This window comes from Haemorhous mexicanus, chromosome 2 (assembly GCF_027477595.1).
Source record: "Haemorhous mexicanus isolate bHaeMex1 chromosome 2, bHaeMex1.pri, whole genome shotgun sequence".
NCBI classification, from domain to species: Eukaryota; Metazoa; Chordata; class Aves; order Passeriformes; family Fringillidae; genus Haemorhous; species Haemorhous mexicanus.
In genome coordinates this window covers 81,143,371-81,165,333 of record NC_082342.1, presented here as the reverse complement: position 1 = coordinate 81,165,333, position 21,963 = coordinate 81,143,371, and the positions used below count along the sequence as shown (strand labels likewise).

Genomic DNA, 21,963 nt, shown 5'->3' with positions numbered 1-21,963 from the left:
AGTTTGTTTTGATGATGCTGATAAGTGAGCGTTCACTTCATTGCTTTCAGATATTATGTGGGTAACTTTGGTACAAGACATTGTCTGTCATAGATTCAAAGACAGATCCTTCACACAGCAGAGAGATGCATTTGGGTGCTGAGTGGAATTGGGAGGAGTGTTTTTCAGAGGGTTTTTGAGCCAGTTCTTCCATTTATAACTCCTGAGCTTCTTCAACATATTTTTTCAGCACCTATTCACTCTTTCTGTCTTTTTCACACATTGTGTCAAGAGCAGCGGACAAAAGCCAGTTCCAGGTAAATTGAATCCAAAGTGAGGTGAGTTGAAACCCATTTCAGAATACATGGTATTGCTAATATGCTTTATGCCTCCATAAACGAGGTAGAATCATATTTCAGTTTGTCTGTCAAACAATAAGTTTTTTGATATAAAGATCTGAGAACCTAAAAGTGCTGATGACAGTGTCCATGGTGTGGATGAACTCTTTACATGATGGCAATAATTTGCTGCATTGATCAGAAACTTCCTGTGGCAGAATGGTTGAACATCCATGGAAGTATTGAATGCCATGGACACAACAACCGTGGCTTTTTTTATTATATATGCTTATAAAATTGGCTAAACAACAGAGCTGGGAAAGGTGGAGGGGGAAGGTAGTGAAAGCTTTCAGTGAATCAGGGGGAGTTGCCAGTTTTTATTTAGTATGGTGGACCTGAACAAATAGCTATTGCTTCAGACTCACAGAATCACTTATCACTACTTTATTTTTGTTTATTAATTTTATTGCTGTAGGAGTTGCATGAGGGCAAGAACTGCTGCATACTAGGAGCTTTTTAAGGATATTTTTGTTGGTGTACTGAACAGAACCACTTAAGTGCATGTCTGGTGTGTGTATTGATCTCAGAGACTGGCTTCTGCCAGGTGGGTAATAAATGCTCAGCTGTGACAGTTCTGAAAGTCTAACAGCCAGACCACCTCTACGACAACCTCTGGTGTAATGATGGGGAAAGGATTACAGAGCAAATAAGGACCATTCACTCTTTAAAACAATTAAATAATTAATTTTGCATGCAAAAAGGCTATTAGGAAGGAAACCCTTCCCCACTTGCCACTCAGATGTTTTTAGCGCGAGCACTGAAGTTCAGCAGTCGGCAGGTGGAATCTCCTCCCCAAATTTACCACAAATTTACCACATTTATTAATTTTGTTAATGGTGCATCTCTATCCTCTTTGCTTCCAGTTAGTTTTCCACTGCTACTGCTTTAATGGAAAGTATTATCTTGCACTGAATGAACTAAAAGAGAAGAGGTTTCCTCTTTTATTTATCATCTGTTTACAGGGTTTTGATTAAAAGAATAAATGTGTTTCTCCAGCCACCTCAGCTAAAACAAGACCATCAATTTCTCAAAGCTCATAAAAGACTTGGAGAAATAAATCTGAGGCATTCACTCTCCTGACAAGCTGCCAGAACCTTGCTTTCACACTGGCATCTTTTCTGCCCTTGATGTCATGTGCAAAACACGAGGATTTGTGCCGTGCTAATCCCTCTAATGAGGGCTTCTCCCGACCTCTATATAAACCCTGCTCAAAGCCGTGGCTGCTGGGCAGGCACCACAGAGTCAAAGCACCCGTCTTTTGAGCTGCATTTGAGGCAATTAGAGGCTGGGATTAAACAAACACCCGGCACCAGCATCCTCAGCAGCAAGAGTTATTATCCTGGTTGGCTGGGGCATGGAGCAGTGGTGAGGCCAGGTTGTCCCTCAGTGCCCATCTCCCTGCTCTTTGCAGTCAGGTCCAGCAGGGAGGCACAGACTGCCCTCAGCAGTAATGGGAGCCCTGAGGTGGCTTTTCTGGGCTGGGCTGGGCTACCTGAGCTGCTGCTGTCCCCCACAGGCACAGGCACAGTTTCCCCGTGCCTGCATGACGGTGGAAGCCCTTCGCCTGAAACGCTGCTGCCCGGCCTTGGGGACAGAGCCAGGCAATATCTGCGGGTCCCTGCAGGGCAGGGGACGGTGTGAGGGGGTGCAGGCAGACACTCAGCCCTGGAGTGGCCCCTACACTCTCCAAAATGTGGATGACCGTGAACGGTGGCCCCTCAAGTTCTTCAACCACAGCTGTCACTGCACAGGTGAGATGGGTGCTGGGGGGAGGGGATGGGGATGGAGGGGTCTACTAGCCTTGCTCCAAAGGCCAGAGACATTCCTGGTGGTATAAGGCATCAAGAAGGCTTCAAATATTACTATTATCCGAAGAGTCCTTCCACATTCATGATACTGTTAATATCTTTGACCCTAATACATCAGGGTCAAAGAAGTGTTTTCTCTCATGTGAACTTTTGTGTTTTCCTCTTTGCCCATGGAGTTGTCCCTGTAGCCAGCAATCCCATTTCTCCACAGGGTTTTGGATCCTTCAGTGCTGCTTTCAAACCTCTGTCACTGCTACTCATGATGCACTGAACCTGGATTAGGGTCTGTTGTTTGAAGATTCATTCCTCATGGATGAGTACTTTGCAGCATGACATAGCCCTGTGCATTGAAAGTCTCCCCATGTCAGGCCAGGGAATTTCCCAGGTTTGTTAACTAAGTTTACATCTTACACTGATCCAAAATGTGTCTGTACAACCACCAAAGAGGCCATCTCATCCGTTTCTTCCTCGTCTCCAGCTGCTACTTCTCACTGTGACTTTACATGGGCTCCTGAGTTTGAACTCTGGGGGTGAAATGGATTGGGGAGGAGGTGTGCTTGAAGGCTAACCTGGCCAAAGGGATAAGATTCTAATGAGACCACTTCCCTAGTGCTGGCAGCAGGCAGTGAGCAGGAAGGTGAGCTCAGGGCAGAATAAGGTGACAGGACCCTTTCTCAGCAACAGCCCTGGCTGAAGTGGGGGTTAAAATGAGCAGGAACTGCTGCCTCAGCCCAGACTTCTGTCCAGAGCTGGCAGGAGCTGGCACCACTAGTAGGGCAAAAGGCACATCATAGGCACTGAAGTCTCTTTCTAGGCACATTTCAAATAAAACCTGGGATTTCTCTTTGAAAACGTCAATTTGTTCGAGTTTTCTAACATGAGAAGAATAAACTGCTTTGTATCAGCCGGATTCTTAGAAGGAGCTGTTTTGTCTAAATTGTATACCTCAGCTCACACTACCAAGAAAGCCCAGTTTTTCAATCTGGGAAGGCAGCACTGCAGAGAGTTTCAGCCAAAGAGGTTAAATTTTCCATCAGCTGGAAACGGAGAGGTAGTGGCAGATGACTTAAATGGATACGTGCTGTTACCAAAACTCCTCAAAATAATAACAATAGACTTAATAGTATACATCATTTTTATCTCTTTCTTTGACTGGATTTCAAACGCTTGTGTGAAAGGACTTTTCAAGATGGTTTGCAAAAATAAGAAATTGGATGCATATTTTTTTTTTCTTAAATGTTCTTATATACCTCCAAAACTTAAGTCAGGTGTCACATACAGACAAAGATCCTGGGTCACAAGAACACTGGAGCACATGGACATGCACCAATATTTACATAGTTAAAGTCATTAGAGTATCAAAGAGCATCAAAACCTGGAAGAAAATTGAAGAGCAGGGGAGACAGACATGCTCTGCATAGGCAGACAATAATTTGCTTGTCCAGTTAGAGATAAGCACTGGTATTTGATATTTGCAGGACTGGATCCAAAATTACGTGAGCAGAATGTAGTGTCCTTTCCTTCAGCTTTGCTTCTTCTGAGCTGCTTCTTCTTCTGCTCCCCTTGGCTCTTTAAATCCCTTGGATTCTGCTTTCTCCTTGCAGTTTTTTAAAAATCTATATATACCAGTGATAAAACAGCAAGTGAAACGTATCCTTAAGCATGATTTTCAGAAAGTTTTCCTGGGCTGTGCTCTGCTTGATGCTGTATGCAGAACCATTTCTGGGAGAATGCTAAGAAGTTCACAGCTGTGTGGGGTTTGATTTAGATCTGGTGCTTTTACAATGCTGGAGATCATGTCTCCTTGTCTATTAGGGGTTTTATGTGGTTTTCTTCCACTTGGCTTAATACAGTGGCTGGTTGTCTGCACACCAGCTGTAAGTGGTGTGACGTGTGGTATTTATTAGGCATCCAGAGCTGTGCTACCTGTGTAACATAATGCCAGGTAACATGGAGTAACAGAAATTAAATGTGCCCATTCAAAGGGACATGGAACAGCACACATCTCTGCTATTACGGTGTCTCATTTTCCAAGCTGCAAACCGCCTGTTTGGAATAGTTCCTGGATTGTACAGACTCCAACCCTACCAAGGCTCTTTCTAGCACTTTAACAATATGATCTGTTGTGTTTCATCTTTATAGTTTAGAATGATAAGCTAGGGGAAATCCAACAACCATCTAGCTGATTATTTGGCTAGACAGTGCCAACTGAATGTGTCACATAGCTGATGGCTATATGGTAAGGAAACTGGAGGAATGGTGAGGAACAGGGGCTGAGATTATCCAATGGTGGGATTCTGGAGTTTTCATAATAAATTTTGCTTTTTGCTAAAAACTTAGTATCAAAGGAGAAAAGAAACAGAAAATTTTTCCATTTGTTGAGGCCGTTCAAAGAGGAAAAATACCTTAAAATCATATCTATCCAGGTCTGGGTACCGAATTTTTATGGACCCTCTTTCCTCCCAGACAGCCTAACAAACCAAAAAGAAAAAAGAAAATCCCAAACACAGATATGGATGTGTGGTTATAATGGGATCAGATTTTATTTTCCCCCCATTTTTAGGCTTTAGCAGATAATATGCATGAGTTTTTCTTTAACTGAGGATAAATAGAATAGGATTAGAACAAAAGAAAGCTCCAGCTTTGCTTCCCACTTTTTGTGCCACAGGCCATTAAGCAATTGCAGGTTTGTTGTCAGGATGCTGAACGTTTCACTCAACGTGTTGGTTGCAGCAAAATATCACCTCGGTAAAAAAAATGTGGGGTTATGGCATGAATGTAGTTGGAAGGTAGAGTTTTTAGTTCTTGACTAATTTCAGTTTTGAATGCACTGAATGTGTTCTACAATTGGTTTGGGTGCCGCTCATATTATTCAATTTATATAAATTCTTGAAGTGAAACTACCTGACAGATCCTGACAGTGTGCAGTACGTGTGAAGGGGAAGGTGCTCATTTGTTTTCAAGAAGGTGTACGTGTTGAATTAGACCAAGTGATGGATATGTGAGTCCAACCTGGAATATTGGGACTTGTAGCTGTTTACACAACAAAGCAGTGTTTCAGTGAGGTAGTTAAATTTAGTTTAGAAGAAAACTATCTTAGAAGACTTGTGAATTAAATTCTATTTTGAGTTCTAAACGATAACATTGTACTGCTGGGAGACAGATCTGGTATAACATTTTAAAAACTCAATACAGAAGACTATTGTGAAAAACCACTGCAGTCAGTCATGTGGTGGCTAGTACAGATTGTGACAGTGATTAAACAATGACGTAGTTTGTGTTCACTGAGGAATCAAACATAATTATAATTCTTTTTTCTGCTTCCATTTTCTAAGGTTTACATATGGGCTTGTGCTGAACATTACTCTATTTTTTAACAGAAGATTTTTGAGAAAAAAAAATTTAAATCCTTTTGAATTCCTGTGTAATACATTCAAGCTGGAGACAGATGATTTAACATCCATTCTTTAGCTGTAATCAAATTATCAGTTAAGTCATGTAGCTGATATGATGTCTACCCCATGAGGTAAAAATTGGGCTTTTGAAGTGGTTATAAAATACATTTAATTTATTTTTTGTAGGGTAATGTGTCTGTGGGGTAATACTAAATTATAGCCATACCTTGATGATGCAATTAAATCCAGTGTGGGTACAGATCTTCCACATCCTACAGCCTGTGAGGGTGCCCAAATGAGGAGCTAGAAAAGAGAGAAGAGCAAACCATTTGTCCTACATGTTAGTAGTCCTGATCCCAGCCTTGAGAAATTGCAGTATGCAGGTGTTTCAAATCTGATGTAACTCCTGTTATAATGGAATAGCTAAAGAAGTCTGTAAGGGAGTCCTTTCTCCCCATCCCATAAGTGATGGGCATTAAAACTGGTCTCTTTAGAAGGAAGAGGCATGGCAGCTGCCTGGGTGTCATCGTGGCGCACTAAAACAAGGCAGAAGATGGTAAGTGTTGAGTGGGTGCATTTTTACTGAAAAAAAAATACACTAAGTTGATGGAGTTATTAATTTGCGTTATGCTTGGTGACTGAAGGCCGCTCACATGTTACAACCATTAAGAGGTGGAAAATCCATGAGCTCAGGCAACGCCCAGGCTTGAGAAGTAGCTACGGTGGTGTGTGATGACTGGTGTTAGCATACAGCAGTGATGTGGGTGAGCACACAGCCAGTCTCAGGTCATAAGGAGTGTATTTTTGTTAGTGCCATGCCCATGGATTGACCCACTGGGAGAAGTATCATGGCCATAGTACCTACAGAGTTAGATTCACCCAGCTTGACTGAGAAAGAGCACTTGAAGTGTTGCTGAGATTGGGTAGAGAAGAAGGCAGCTCCCAGGCATGTGATCCCATCTCCAGACATAAGGGTTAATGGAAAATACACAGATGATATTTTGACCAGCAGCCGTACAGTGGACATTCCTGGAAACAGTGGAACAAGCATCCAACAGTGATATGATCTCCTTCCTGTGTACCAGAATGACCTCCCAGGCTATATTCTCTGGAAACCACAAGAGATGATAATAATCTCTGTTGTCCCTGGCAGAGCCTCAGGAGGGTTGTGCACTGAGCTCCTATGTGTTAATCACTGAAGGTGAAAAAATGCCAAGGCGTGAATCCTTGCATGTTCCTGGAGTTCCTGTGTGCAAAAGGATCTTGAAAGGGTCTCACTGCCTTACTCAAAAAATCTACTGTGCACTATATCCTTCTATCAGGAGATTATTTTTCCTGCTCTGGTAGAGCTGTACCATTGAAGTCCACCATCACTAGCATAGCAGACAGGGAAGTTGTAAGAGACCAGCATTTCACAATGCTGTCATGTGGGAAGTGCACATGGCAGTAAATGAACTTTCTGGAAACAGTAATGCATAATTTCCAGATCAGTGGCCTGGTAGGGTTCTTTAGAAACAAATGTTGAAAAAGTGGTTTCGGTGGGTCATAAAAAAGCTGGGTCTGATTACTACAGTAATTTCTCTTTGAATTATGGTAAATCCCACAGACCTCCATCATTTTCTTTCCATTTCAGCTGCTGTGTAGCGGCAGTCCTGTGATGCATGGAGCATGTTGAAAGAAAATGACAAAAAGCAAGATTTGATATAATGAAGTTTTGTGGTTTTGTGTGTTTCTGACAAAGGAACATTGCCAAATAGACCTGAGGATGTGACAAAAATGTTTGACACATTTGGCAGAAATATTGCAGTGTGAAATACCACTTTGCCTGCAAATCGTCTCCTGTTTGCAAGTCTCCACTGCAGTCCTCCTCACTTAGTAAAAGCTCATGCCCCATAGAAAAGTGACTGGGGAAGTGATGGAAAGAATAGAGCCCTTGGATTCCTTCACAGGTAGGGTGGTTAAGGGAGAAAATCCTGCAGAGCATCAATTGGATATAATTAGCACCTGCCCAAGGGAAACAGGTGACAAGTCATCGGTCCACTTGGCTCCAGATACAGTTGGAAAAAGCTTTCTTCCCATGAAGATAACTCATCATTTCAGGCTTTTGCAAATTTCTTGTCACAGGCTGAGGAGAGTGTTCCTAAAATACAGATATTGTCTGATAAAATTATTTCAAGCATCAAGACCTGCAGATTCAAAGGGTCCTTCCTGAGAGAGGAATAGGCACCATCAGAGCCTCAACAAGTGACTGAGAGTGTCTTGTTCTGGTACCACCCCAGATAGCACAAACCTGGTTCTGCACTGCCTCTGGTTCTGTTAGTGCTCTATTTCAATGTGTTGCTTATCCAGCATTGTGAGGGGAGGGATCCCTTAAATGACTGGAGGAAAACTGCCAGTCTCAAAAGAGGTTGTTGGCAGATCTTTTCATGGTTAATTCCTGCTTTTTCCTCCTTCTCTTAAAGATTGAATTGTACCTGAGTGTGAGGGGCCAACAGGTGCTTTCCAGAAGTTCATGGTCCATGACTGAAACTTGAGCAGTATACATGGCCTAATTACTCAAGATTAGGCCATGTATATCTTGCAAGATGTTGCAAGATATTCTTGATATTTGCCATCTGGTCAGTTCAGGCTGGAGTATGTGATGGGCCCTAATAGCTAGGCTGGGTCATGAAGAATGAACAAGGCACAGATAGTGGAGTACCCTGAATTGATAGCAGTCATTGTACTGTTCTGAGGGGACCCTGACGATACTGTGATCAAAGAAATCTTCCATGTTTCTCACCCCCCTCATATCCATACAATCCACACAATCTGCTTTGTTTCATATAACTATAACCTACTTGCTTTTTCTGGTGTATGTCTTCATCCTCTTTAGCCCGTACAGACACCTGGATTTGGGTGCCTTCCCTCATAGCTGGAATATGGCAGCTGAACCCAGCTGCTTCTGCTCGCTTCATGACAAAATGTAAGCCAGATATCTGGAAATTGTCCCCATGGGATGCCATTGGGATGTGCATGATCCAAAACCTCATTGAAGCCTACATGCTTGTGGTCCCTAAAGTGAGCACTGATCCTCAGCTTCATGACAACATGTAAACTTAGAGATCTCAGGGGCTCTGAAGCAACCATAACCAACCTACCTTTGGTCCAAAGTAAGAGCCCCCATATATTATTGGCAGGTTTCTGAGGAGTCTGCTACAGATGTTTACATTTCAGCAGCTCTTACCCTAAAAGTTAGACATAAGCTTTAGAACCGTGCTGGTAACAGCCCTTGCAACCTTGAATTTGGTAATAAGCCCTGTAGCCCCCAGCAATCTGAAATCTTGCTTTAATGTTAATTGTTGTTCTGGTCATGGGCTCAAGCCTACAGCCTGGGGACATCTGCCCATCTGGGAATATTTCCTAAGACACTTCCTCATCCCATGTTAGTCCATTACTAGTATGTGTGGTGAGCAGTGAGATTCTGTGGGATTTTGGAAAAGTTGTCATGGTTGTTATGGAATGAGTGTGTGGGGAGTTGGAGGGGAGGTTGAGAACAGGTTAAGGAGTCAGTGCAGATTTTTGAGAGGAGTGTGGAGATCCCAGAGGCACCCTGTTGCCATCTGCTCCCCCCTGCCCCTGGCAGCATTGCCCCATGTCCCGCACTGCTGCAGCCTGCCAGCACACGGGCAGGGGGCAGGTGTGTACTGCAGGAATGGCTGGTTGTTCCCTGGCTGCCCCAGAAATGGGGGAGCAAGATCCAGCAGGGTCTTTCTGCTGCTGCCAGCTGTCTGCCACAGCATGCAGCAGGCCACACTTAGAGCAAGCTCTGCTTTCCTGGGCTCTCCCATCTCTTCAGAGAGCCTGAGCTAATATCCTAGAGCAGACCTGATTACTTTCCTTAGGAGTGATGCCAGCAGGGAATGACAGTACTGCAGTGTTTCTCAGGCTGTTATTGCAGCACTATATAATAATGCTTAAAGCATGACCAGCAGCAACCCTGGTGCTTGTCCTGGTTTGTGTTGGGCCCCAGATACACTGTTAAGAGGCACTAATTCCACATAAGTTTTGTTCTTAAGAGAACTGTTTTGTTTAGGGATTTTTTTCTGTGCTTAAGGATCCATGTGAAATGACCCTGTTTTGGGTTTGATCCTGGAAGGAGATGAGTACTTGAGAGCCAGTCGAGCAAAGCACTTCATCGCCGGCTTAACCTCAATTGCTCAGCTCTCTGTTCAGTGAGAGTCCTCACGTGCCCGAGGGCTTTGCAGAGCTCTGAGCACCTCAGGGCGTCAAGCCCAGTACCCAGCACTTCCCAAACTGGCTGCCTGTGACTCTTGGCCCTGATGTGGCTCTGGGAATCTAGCCAGTCGTCCTTCTGGTTAGTCAATTGGCAAGGCTGCAAGTCTGCTCAGCTGCTGTCCTTTCCAGGAACTGGCATCTCTGGGGAAGAAGAGCACTAATTCTTCATTCTTCTACATTGCACTGTTAGTTTTCCCTGTTTCATAATGTCATGACTGATTGCTCCCTCTTGATCCAGGAAACTTTGGTGGGTACAACTGTGGTGAATGCAAGTTTGGCTGGACCGGCCCCGAATGCAGCAGGAGGAAGCCAGCAGTTGTTAGGAAGGACATCCACACCCTGACAGCAGAGGAGAGAGAGCAGTTCTTTGATGCTCTAGACCGTGCCAAGACAACCATTCACCCAGACTATGTCATTGCAACTCAGCACTGGAGAAGTCTGCTTGGTCCAAGTGGAGATGAGCCGCAGGTTGCCAACTGCAGTATCTATAACTACTTTGTTTGGCTTCATTACTACTCAGTCAGAGACACTCTCTTGGGTGAGTGCTTTTCTTTTCCAATGGGCTCTGCAGGTAAAGGAAAGGGTGAAAATACCACTGCTGAACAAGGGTCCCAGTAGTAGGCACAGAGCTGTGGAGTGAAACAGTTGGTGGTGAGAAGCTGGTGGCCATCAGTACTCAAGGGAGATGTCCTTTGGACCTGCTAAGGTCTGGTCCCCACACCCCCTGGCAGCTGGAGCACACCAGTTGCACTCCTGGTGCATCTTCAGTCTGACAGGGAGCAATGCACCGTCTTCACTTGAGCGAACTGAAGTGTGGCCATGCAGTGACTGACTTCAAAAAGATGTTCCCTGTCCATAGGACAAGGTAGGAAAGGGGGTCTGCAGTGGTGAAGCCACAGGCCATGCAGACATATTTGGGACCAGAGTGCTACTGCTTTCTGTGGCTTTCAGCAAGTCACCAAGTCACCAAGGATGCAATTTGCCTGATTAACTATGGTCATCTTTTAGGTTTGGGTATCTAACCCCATGCTTTCTCCCAAATTCAGATTTCTAGGCCTCACTGCTTTTCTAGACAGGAGTACCTATACCAGCCACATTTGACAAAATCTATTTGTAGGAGGTGCACCAACCAGTATGGCTTTTCTCCCTGGCAGTCCCGTGTGCAAGCTGAACAGTCCATATCTATCTCCTTGCTGGAGGGGGACTGCTGCTCTGCAGAGGGTATCATTCAGTTTGCCTCTCTGACACAGCTCCATTTTGCAGGGCTGAAAGAAGCAGCCTCTGGCCTAGAGAGCAAAGGTTTTTTGGGGGGCAGGACAGTCATGTGGAAAGGAAAAGGGGAAACTTCTAGCGCTGCTGCAATGGTGCATATGAATGCATATATGGGTTGAAGGTTTCTGCAGTGATAAACAAATCCACGTGTGGTTTGAAGCCTCTCACCTCTCACCCAGCAAAAGCACTCTGCAAGAAATAACAAGCACAATTTGAAGAAATTTGGCAAAGGATTCTGGATTACTATTGGCATGGAAAATGCTGAGGTTCTCTTGATAGATACATGGTGTAGGTCTTACATGGTGTAAGTCTTGCAGTTGAGCAAGAGAATGAGGTAATGCACATATTAGCAAGGAGATAGGGTTTTAGAAAGGAAAATGGCTTTTAAAAATCAAAATCCACTAAAGTAAGAAGAAATCTTCACAATATCCATATTTTTAGGGAATGTGAAGTATTGACAAGCGTTGAAGCAAATATCCACAGAGGAGTTTGTTTCACTTGTCCCAAGTAAGTGATGTAGCTTCTGAAGTGTTCACTCTTTTCAAAGATGCAGAGCTGAAGGTTCTTATTTAACTCCACTCCTGGCAATAAAAGGAAGTGCTGTCTTTCTCTCCAGCCTCGTTTGATGCCAAAATGCTTGTTTTATCTTCCCTTTGTAGGTCCTGGCCGCCCCTTCAAAGGTATTGATTTCTCCCACCAAGGACCTGCCTTTGTTACTTGGCATAGGTACCACTTGCTGTGGCTGGAGAGGGAACTGCAGGTTAGTTGAACAGCCTTTCCTTTTCCCTGCACAGCTTCTCCCTTTTGCTCTGCCATTTTGTTGAGCCAGCCAAGGGTAAGCTACCTCCTAGGATAGTTTCTCACCCAGGAGTGAGAAACTATCCTAGGAGATAGCTTACCCTTATTTCACTCCCAGGAGTATTTGCTCACTGATCTTTTTTGTTTTGTTTTAAGTGAAATTACTGCTTTCTGAGTGCTGAGGACTGAATGGTTTCTCACCATGAGCAGTGATGTGGTATAATTGAGATTTTTTCCCCTTCATCTCCACAACAGAGGATAGAAGATGTGAAGTAATGGCATTCATTAATAAAATTGAAGCAATACCTTCATGTGAAACTTGGTAACAGATATTGTTGGCTGATGTTGAAGACGCTGTTCCTATGAAACCAGCTCTGAATATTACTCCCTTTAAATATGACATATTATACATCTAATACATACAAATATTTAGCAATATGCCTTTTAAACAAATATATGTTAACATGCCCGAGAGTCAGTTGCAGAAGCATAGACTCATTTCCATTTGCATGACTTCTGTATTGGCAATGTTGCTGTATTTCAGCCTTACAGATCTCTAATGAAAATGGTTGCTTATCAAAATAGCTGCAGGATCTTGCTTGTGTGAAATTGTATCTGGCAAGCAAGCACAATCAAATGCACTGTACTCCCCTATTAACACAAGTTCAGATTCCTCCCCAGGGCCAGTTTTCTGGAACGAAAGCCAACCACATGCACAATTTTACCCATTACCCACTTATATCACTCAAAGCCTCTTACTTGCTTAAGGCTCAATTCATCTCTGCTCCTGCTCTCCTGCCTGGTCTCTGAGTTGGCAGAAAGCCTAACATGGCCAAAAGAAGTGCAGTCTCACAGTAGGGAAACTATTGACAATGTCTTTGCTTAGACTGATTTAATGCCACAATCTTTTGGAAGGAGTGGGAGCGGCACTGTGAAATGCAGGTAGCCGAAATGCAGAATAAGAAGCTGAATATTCAGTGAATATTCAAATGTCCAGTCAAAGAGCTTGAAGGAGTCCCTTTCTCTTTCCTTTGGAGCTGATTCCCAACTAATGCATTTCTGTCCATTGCAGCGCCTGCTGGGCAACGAGTCCTTTGCGCTGCCCTACTGGAACTTTGCCACGGGCGGGAGCGAGTGTGACATCTGCACGGACCAGCTCTTCGGGGCATCGCGGCCCGACGACCCGGGCCTGATCAACCAGAGCTCCAGGTTCTCCCGGTGGCAAGTAGTTTGTAACAGGTAGGAGGGTACCCAGGGCAAGCTCACATGCGGACAAAACCTTGCTGTCATTTGCATCGACAGCATGGGCTGCTCTCTCAGTTTGAGTGAGTGGCGGGAAAGGAGCCAATACTGTCTTCTTTAAAACTGGAAATTGCCATCAGTTTATGTGTAGATGGTTCTGTGTAAGCTTTCTCATATTGTGGAAGTGTATTTTTTAAAGGTGACTCTTCAAGTCCAGGATTTTAGTTGATTTAGCCAATTTATGGCTGCCAAAGTCTGAAGAGTTTCCCAACTGGCAAGTATATTTCTGAAAAAGAAACGCCTGTGTGTTGGTTCTCTATAACATACACCCAATTGATCTCAGCAGCAGAAAAAGAAAATTCTTTTGGCATACAGGAAGCTAGAGATAGGCTGGAAAGTCTGCTACCTTGTTTCGGATGAGACTTTAACCCTGATATATTTAATGCAGTTTGAGGATTGACTTTGAAATATCTGAGATTTCACATGAAAAACAGCCCAGAGCCAGCCAGGAGCTTGCTGCCAGCTCCCTGTGGGAATGGGCTGACTAGTGTGAGAGCAGGGCTTTGACAGGAGATTCAGATGCAGGATCAGGGTGCTGTGACATAAAATGCTGTTGGTTACAATACCCATACATCATTCTTCTCTCAGCTCAGGGGCAGCGTGCAGTTAGTCAGACAGAGGTACCAAAAGCTCAGGGTTTTTCAAAGTAGTCTCTTTTTCTGGATACCTAAAGAGATATTTGAAATTCCAGCTTTAGGCACCAGCTGGCTTTAAGTCTTTCCCCTACTTTTTCCTCAAAGATAAATAGGGCTTTGGATTTTTCCTTGAGAACTTGAAGTGACTAAACTTTTGTTTCACCAAGGTTAAACTGAGAAGAGCTTTTGTTTACTTCAAAAGTTTCTGAAAATGCTGTTTCACTTCACACTGAATAGACCTGATTTTTTTGTTTCACCTGTGTTATATTGTTTTTCTTCTTCCCTCTTTCTCTTCCTGGTATAAAGGATTTACTCCCCATTAGTTACTGGGTAACCCCTGCATCAGCAGATTGTTCTCAAAGGCCCTGAAAAGAGAGGATGCAATGCATTGCTCTTGCTTTTCTTCTAAAGAGGATGAGAGATGACAAGTGAAAACCTGTCTTCTGTAATTTCTTGCATTTTCTCAGCTCACGTTTCCCTTCATTTTTCCCTTTTTGCTGAGTTAAAAAAATAGTCCATAATCAGGAGTGAAAGTTTGTCAATTCAAAACTGAAAACTCTGTTTTACATTGCCTGACAAAAACTTCTTCCAAAGCTCTTGGGTGAGGAGAAGGCCCAATGGGAGTTGTGCTTGCTTTTCCTAAAGCTTTTCTAATGCTTTTTCTAAAGTATCCTCTCTCTGTGGACAACAATCCTGGTAGATATTGGTCTAAATGACTGATGGTCCATGGAGGATGCAGGGCCACAGGAAGCCTGCAATGGTGACAGTCCTGCTATAAATTCATGTCCCAGGCTGTGGGAGATGAACTGAGCTGCCCCAGGAGGTGTCAATCCCAAACCTCTGCTCTCTCACACGTATAGCCTTGGCCTTTTTGTACTGCATGAGAAAAAGCCAACAAACAAGTGCTCACTTTCTCCTGCCTTGTGCTTCTCCCTGTTCCACGCTCAGTTTGGATGACTACAACCGCCTGGTCACGCTGTGCAATGGCACTGATGAAGGGCCGCTGCGGCGGAGGCCGTCCCGCGCCTCCAGCCAGCAGCTACCCACCGTGGAAGATGTCAGGAGGTGCCTTTCCCTGCAGGAGTTCGACAGACCCCCCTTTTTCCGCAATTCCAGTTTCAGCTTCAGGTTTGTCCTTCGGCTCCTCTAGAGCTGGCTGGGTCACTGGTTTTCTTTATGAGCACATTTGTCAGCAAAATGTGGTTACTTGATGGTGCTTTTACCCACCCGCAGGAATGCGCTGGAGGGCTTTGATAAACCAGATGGAGCCCTTGACTCGCCGATGCTGAGCCTTCATAATTTAGTCCACTCTTTCCTGAATGGGACCAGCGCTCTCCCTCATGCAGCTGCCAATGATCCCATCTTCGTGGTATGTCTTTTACCCCCAGTGTGATTGGCAAGGGCTGAGGCTCAAAGGCACCTTTCTCACCAGAGATTTGCAGAACGAGTAAAGTGAATTCCCTAAGAAATAGTTCTTTAAATAGGAAAGAAGGAATCCTTTATCTTTCATTGAATGCTGCCACACCTGCGTAAATGTTGAATAAAAAGTAACAAGATCTCAGGGTAATTTGTAAAATATAAAACAAGATTCTAGGGAGAAGAGCTACTATTCCAAGTCATGCTGCCTTGAATAATTTCATTAGGTGGTATATCTAAATCTGATGGCTTATGTTGCACAACAACAAAACCTTATTTTACAGCAACAAGGTAGGGTGAAAGTGGGGATAGTTATTTTAAAGCAGTAGATTGAGTGGTATGTTTCTTTGTTTTAAATTTTACAAGCTAAAAGGAAGTCCATCTAATGTCAGGGTATCTTGGGAAATAGAAAGAATATGATTTCAGTGGTGCATTGAAATAGTGCTGCGCTGCCATGAGCAGCACAAACACCATTGTGCAAATGCCAGTAGTTAACTCTGCTTATACATCTTTCTCCCCCAGTAAATTAATGCAAATTTATTCTCCTCTTTGTTAGATTAAACCACAGTGTTTACATTACATATAAAAATTCTTTATATATTATGTAGAATATTATATATTCTGATATAGAATATTATATATTCTATATATATTATATATTATGTAGATACATTTCTTTCTTACCTTTAAGTTTTCAACCTTTTTTTTTTTGAGAAATTAATCCACATATTTTTATAGTGGTTCTTCAGATTGTTTCCTTAATAATTCTTTAATTCCTGCATTAGTTTTTTTCTTACACAGTGAAATTCATTTCACTATGCTGTAATTTTGTACAAAAGATTATTTTCTATAGTTTTTCTATAGGATATTTTCCAACTTCTTTCCAGGGTTGTAATTAAACAACATGAGTACATCAGAAATCAGTTTCAGGCATTTGTAATAGTTGCCTGAAACAACTTTCCTGCATTATTTAATTTTAGGTCTATAAACTCACCTGATGAAAGTCATGGGCACCTGGAGCTGTGGAGATGGTGGCACATGCTCTAAAATGAGCATGATGGAGTAAAATTTCCTGCAACTTTCCATATTTCTTGAAAGATTAAAAGAGAAAGATTAAAATAATTTTGAAGGGCACATTCACCTGAATGAGCTCAGTGGCTCCTCACCTGTGATGATTCACCTGCCCATTTGATGTCAGCTGGTGTTAAACTGTCTGGAGAAAGATCTTATTGGGAACAGCAGCAACAAGGGTGTATAAAGCAAAATGTCCCATGCAGAAGAACAGTTTAGTCGTCTCATGAACTTTCCTAATTTTCCATTCTGTAAATCCCATCTAAACTAGATTACCCTCTTCTCTCTCTTTTAAGAGCTCCAGCCACCTCGTGTGTTTGTTGCGTGTTTTAAAGGTGGTTGACTTCCAAAAGAGCTTAATAAATGCGTGTGCCCATGCCTGGTTTTGCAGGTTCTTCACTCCTTTACTGATGCCATCTTTGATGAGTGGATGAAGCGCTTCAAGCCCCCTGACAACGCTTGGCCCGAGGAGCTGGCCCCCATCGGGCACAACCGGCTGTATAACATGGTCCCTTTTTTCCCTCCGGTGACCAACGATGAGCTCTTCCAAACGGCAGAGCAGCTCGGCTACACCTACGCCATCGACCTGCCAGGTATGTCCCAGGATGCTGCTCCTGACCAAGTGATGAGGCAGCTCACATTTGCCGCAGGCATATTTAAAATAAGGAACCTGTCCTGGTTTAGAGCAAATTTGGGAGAAAACCTCCAAAGGGGGCCCCTCCAGAAAACAAACCCACACGGCTCCTCCCCACAACCGGTTCAGGAAGAATTCCTCGGAGAGAAGTGGAAAGAACCTGTTTATTTAACAGGCACAGCACCCCCCAGCACACAAAATGAACAATACCGGGTGACACCACTCTTTCACCGTTCTGAAAAAGATGACAAATTCAGAAAGTCTCTCCTGGGGTGGTCACTCTGTTATCAGTCCCTCCAGAGCTGGGGTAGATGCTGCAGCCACAGGGCGCAAACTCTCAGTGTTTCCCAGGTCCCAGTTTGGAGCAGGTTCAAGTGGTTCCAAAAAGGGACAGGAAAAAACAGTCCAGGGAAAAATTCGGACTGCGTAGCTAAACTAACTAAAGAGCAGGAGCAGAGAGCAAGAGCAAAGCAGGAGCAAAGCAGAAGCAAGAGCAAAGCGAAAAGCCAGGCAAAGAGCAAAAGCAGCACTATGTACTGCCCTGTCTCTGTGTCCTGCCAGCTGTGGGGGAGGGTCTGATAACAAAACAAAACATTTGCTCTTCAGAGCCAGTCTTGAAGGCACGGGACATAATATCCAGCATAAACAGAACACACAAATGGGGATACAAGCATCCTAACGTCACCGTAGGACAGAACCTTTCACAAAACACACAGGTCTAGTCACCTGCTCATTTCCCAACGTTAATATTTGGGTACCTGGAGAGATGTACCTGGGTGTTCTTTCTTGTAAACCTCCAATTTTAAAGATTTTCCATGTCCATAGCTGGGATCTTCCTTAGTGTTTGTCCATTCATTTGAAATTACGCTTGACACAAATGAGACAAAGACAAAATAGCAAAAAAGCAAAGTATTTACGCAGAAAATCCAAATCTTGCAACAAGATATTAAAATATTTGTAAAAGGCAGAAGAGTAAGATCTGCCTGAAAATCATGCTTCAGCTGCTTTTCCAAAGATTAAATCTGAGTAATTTCTTCCTCCATTTCAGTATTACTTTGAGGGCATAAGGTGCTTATCTAACCTGTGTGGGCAGGAATTTCTTCCAAATGCTTACCATCCATCTCTGTTTTTAATCTGTGGAGACTGTTTCAAGGTCTATAGACTGCAAAAGATTGAAACCCTTGCCCTCAGGCTGCATTCATGCCTGATTTGTGGAGGCATGCTAGCTGCTTCTGCAGTGCTTTTCTCAGGGGCATCCCCAGAATTTTCCCTGAAAATTTTAACTTCCCCTCTCACGGAGTTTAAGTTTTCCTCCCTTTGTATTACTCTCCTGCTTTGCAAATGTGGATGCCCCTTTGCCATGAGTCACCCAGAGAGGAACATGAGTAGCTTGTGACTCTGTTGCTTCTGACTCACACCTAAAAAAATTTTTAGCTCTATGTGAAGGAGTCTGTCTATCCATGTCTGAATGGCCTATGCTCAGACAACACAGCTTTTACATTCAAACCCTTCTCTTTCAGCCAAAAGAATAACTTGCTAATTGTACTTCAGGTAATCACATTGGAAATATACAAATATTAATACATTGCTGGTTCTTATTTAAAAGGTGATAAAGCAGTAAGCAATCCATTTTGAGACTTTACTAATTATTGGAATGATTGCACTCAACCTTTTTGTAGAGCGCAGACTGGGGCACAAGACTTTTAGATGTTTTTATAGCCAGTGGGACATCTCCCTTAGCCATCTGTCTCCTCTAACCCGTATATCTAGATACCTTTTAAATAGGTGCAGTCCTCTCCAGAGGTGGGTTTTTTTGTTTGTTTTTTGTGATTGTTCGTCAAACGTGATTATTACCATCTTAGTGTATGTAGCATTCTCCAGAAAAGGAGGGCAGGCAATTTTAACTTCTGAAAGCACAGATGAAAATACAAACATTTAGTCAAGTGGAGCAATGTTATTATAGGAATAAGCAATATTATCTTTGAAGATAATGGTTCTTCAGAAGTGGTTCGAAATCAGCAGATGCGATCTGGAGCTGGTCAGCAGAAGCACTCTGAGTGTGTTTTCAGTTAAAAGTTTGACAGTAGGCTGCTTTGTGGCCTTTAGGAAAATTTGAGGGTTTTCTGTTGACCAAAATAGCTTGGAAACAGCTGTCTTGAAATGTCACTATAGAAAGAATTGCTCAGATCATTCATAATTTTGGCCAAATTAGAAGAAAGAATGGTCTTTTTTGTCTTGTCAGTGTTAATCTTTTCCGTTCCCTACACTTAAATTTGTACAAATTGTTGAAGTTTAAATTCAGCTGTAGACTTCCTTGGCAGGAAGCATCTCCAGCTCTGGTATGTGTCTCAGTTATGGGGGGTGCTTTGAATTTTGCCTGTGGCCAGTAGGTCACTAAGCTGCACAAGTAATTATCAGCATGTAGGAATTATTATGTCTTCTGTGTAATTTGCAAAATTGAATTATGAGCTGTCCTCACTTCAGTCGTTTCATACTTCCAGGTTCCCTTGACGAAACCCAAGCGTGGGCTGTCATGGTTGGATCCACGATTGGAGGAGCACTTATAGCTCTGGCCGTGCTTGTTCTGCTGCTTGTGCTTTTCCAGCACCGAAGGCACAGAAGAGGTTTTGAACCCCTGATGAATGTGAGCTTCAGCCCCAAGAAGTACATGGGAGAGGCCTAATGCCCTCACTTTCTTTGCTTGCTCTTGTAGGAAGCGACCTTGGTTGCCTTACTGGTATCTTAGCTGAGACTTTATCACACACTCCTTTGGCAGCTGACTAAATTGTTCTCATTCAGGTTTTTCCCTTATCTTGTGAATTGTAATAAGTGAAGTCTCTGGGTACATATGAGAAAGGCCCAAGTCAGGCTAGATTTTTTCTCATTACTAAATGTTATCTGGAGTGCGTGACAGTTGTAAATCATCCTCTAGAGATTTAGATCAAGACAGCTGAGAATCCAAATAGGAGAAAACCAACTTGAATAGCCAAGATAATTTTTCACCTTAATGTGTCCTTGATTTAATTTAGGAGCATTAAAATGTGCTGGAAGTTATTAATTCTACATGTATATTTGAATAATACATTATTTTACAGTTATCAATAAATATTCTGAATAACATAGATTGATTTAAGATTCAAAGTGTTTCATGTAGTTTGACAAAATACAATAGGAACTCTCTGGTTAGAGACTCTTTCAGAAACATGATAAAATTCTGTACATTTTTTCCAATAAAGTTGATGACAGCAATGGGTAAACTCCAAAATTCCGACTCCTACAATTTAAGATCAGGAGTTCCCTGACACCTAGATAAACACTTGTATTTTACCTCTGTGTTAGGGACTTTGAATAGAAGTTGAAAGTGGGACTTAACTTTTTTGTCTCTGATTCACTGTTCTATGAATCGAGACATAAACTTCCAAATTTCCAAAGCCTAGGATGCAGGACTCAAGGTAACAAGACTAAGATACCTTGCATTACTCAGGTGTGCAGATGGGGAATCAGGTTTGGATATGGCAGGTGCTAGACCACATCCTAAACATTCCTTTATACATTCCCTATATATTTCTTTATTTAGAGAGAGATTTGAAGCCCATTTGTGTGGTTCTCCAGTGTTATCTTGGAACATGTCATTTTATATAGTATATGACATCTTGAACAGATCCTGTCAGCTTTGGTGCTTGATATATTACATTAATGGAGTATTCAGGCTTTGTGTATTGTGGGGTCTTGAGTCTTTTAAAACCTCTGCTTCTTTAGCCTTGAATAAAAAAATTCACTTAGTAACATTTTCTGGTGTTCTTTTAGGCCTGCTAAATACTACCTATGTGGACAAAAAAGAAGATGGTTTTCACATATACTTAGCTTTGAATATGTGTAACTCACAAAACTAATCTCTAAAATGCAGATTTTTTGGGTCAAACAAAGCTGTGATTTGCTCACCACACATTCAGATAGCCTTTGCTCCATCAGGTGGACAGCAGCCTGCTGCCATTTCTGCTGTTTTGTGGTGCCTTTGGGGGGATCCCAGTGCACTTGTTCCTGGATTATGTCCAAGATGTCAAGGGTTGAAGCACTTTTTGTACAGCAGCACAGCTCATTACCTTGGTTCCCAACTCAGGCTGCCTTTTGGGGGTTTTGTTATTTAGGGACTGGTGTTATCTGATGCTGAAGACAACAGACGAGGTCTCCAGAGATCTAGCTTACACATGAGTTGCATTAGTTACCCTGATGTGTGTCAGAAGGTAGCTCGGTCTGAGATCTCCCTGTGCCTTTTTCAGGGAGCTGTCAGCTGTTTTCCAGCACTACAAGGGTGTTCATATAGAATCACAGAACACTTTGGGTCCAGATCATCTAGTCCAGCTCCTCTACAGTGAGCAGGAACATCTTTAGATTAGGTTGCTCAGAGTCCTATTTAACCCGACCATGAATGTTAGCAGGGATGGGGCATCCACCACCTCTCTGGGAAATGTCACAGGGCAACCTGTGACAGTGTTTCACCATCCTCTCTGTAACAAATTTATTCCTTATGTCCAGTCTAAATCTACCCTCTTTTACTTTGAAACCATTACCCCTTGTCCTCTAGCAACAGGCCCTGTTAAAAAAATTTGTCCCCATCTTTCTTATAAGCCCCGTTTGAGTATTGAAAGACTGCAGCAAGGTCTCCCTGGAGCCTTCTCTTCTCCAAGATGAGCAACCTAGAATATGCACCAGTTGCTGCTAAACTCTAATTTACAGTGCTACTGCTGTTGGATGGAGATGGACACATTTTTTTCCTTCATGGGATCTGAATGCCAAAAATTTAGGGGGAACTCTAGACTGCTATTTCCAATGGTGGATGAGAATTTTCCTTGGGCTCACAGGGTGCACAACTAGCTTCATCAGCTTGGAGGTCTGGCTGCTGCTGTCCCAAGGGTTTGCTTTGCAAGCTGCCCTGGTTATGGGACAGTGGCATTGGGGAAGAGGAAGGAAATAAAG

General features: G+C 43.0%; 1 protein-coding gene across 1 annotated transcript; it reads left to right on the top strand.

Annotated features, from left to right (window-relative positions):
• The first annotated feature begins 1,615 nt into the window (after positions 1-1,615).
• Positions 1,616-20,772, top strand: DCT (dopachrome tautomerase). The gene is made up of 8 exons (XM_059839217.1): positions 1,616-2,128; positions 10,097-10,396; positions 11,790-11,890; positions 13,001-13,167; positions 14,814-14,993; positions 15,099-15,234; positions 16,744-16,945; positions 19,488-20,772. Exons 1-8 carry the CDS (start codon positions 1,828-1,830, stop codon positions 19,667-19,669), a joined length of 1,569 nt encoding a protein of 522 aa, XP_059695200.1. The 5' UTR covers positions 1,616-1,827; the 3' UTR covers positions 19,670-20,772.
• Positions 20,773-21,963: the final 1,191 nt, after the last annotated feature.

Coding starts and splice junctions, on each gene's coding strand:
- DCT (XM_059839217.1), top strand. CDS start 1,828: ATGGGAGCCCTGAGGTGGCTTTTCTGGGCTGGGCTGGGCTACCTGAGC. Junction 10,397..11,789: donor AGTCAGAGACACTCTCTTGG/GTGAGTGCTTTT, acceptor TTCCCTTTGTAG/GTCCTGGCCGCCCCTTCAAA. Junction 14,994..15,098: donor AATTCCAGTTTCAGCTTCAG/GTTTGTCCTTCG, acceptor ACCCACCCGCAG/GAATGCGCTGGAGGGCTTTG.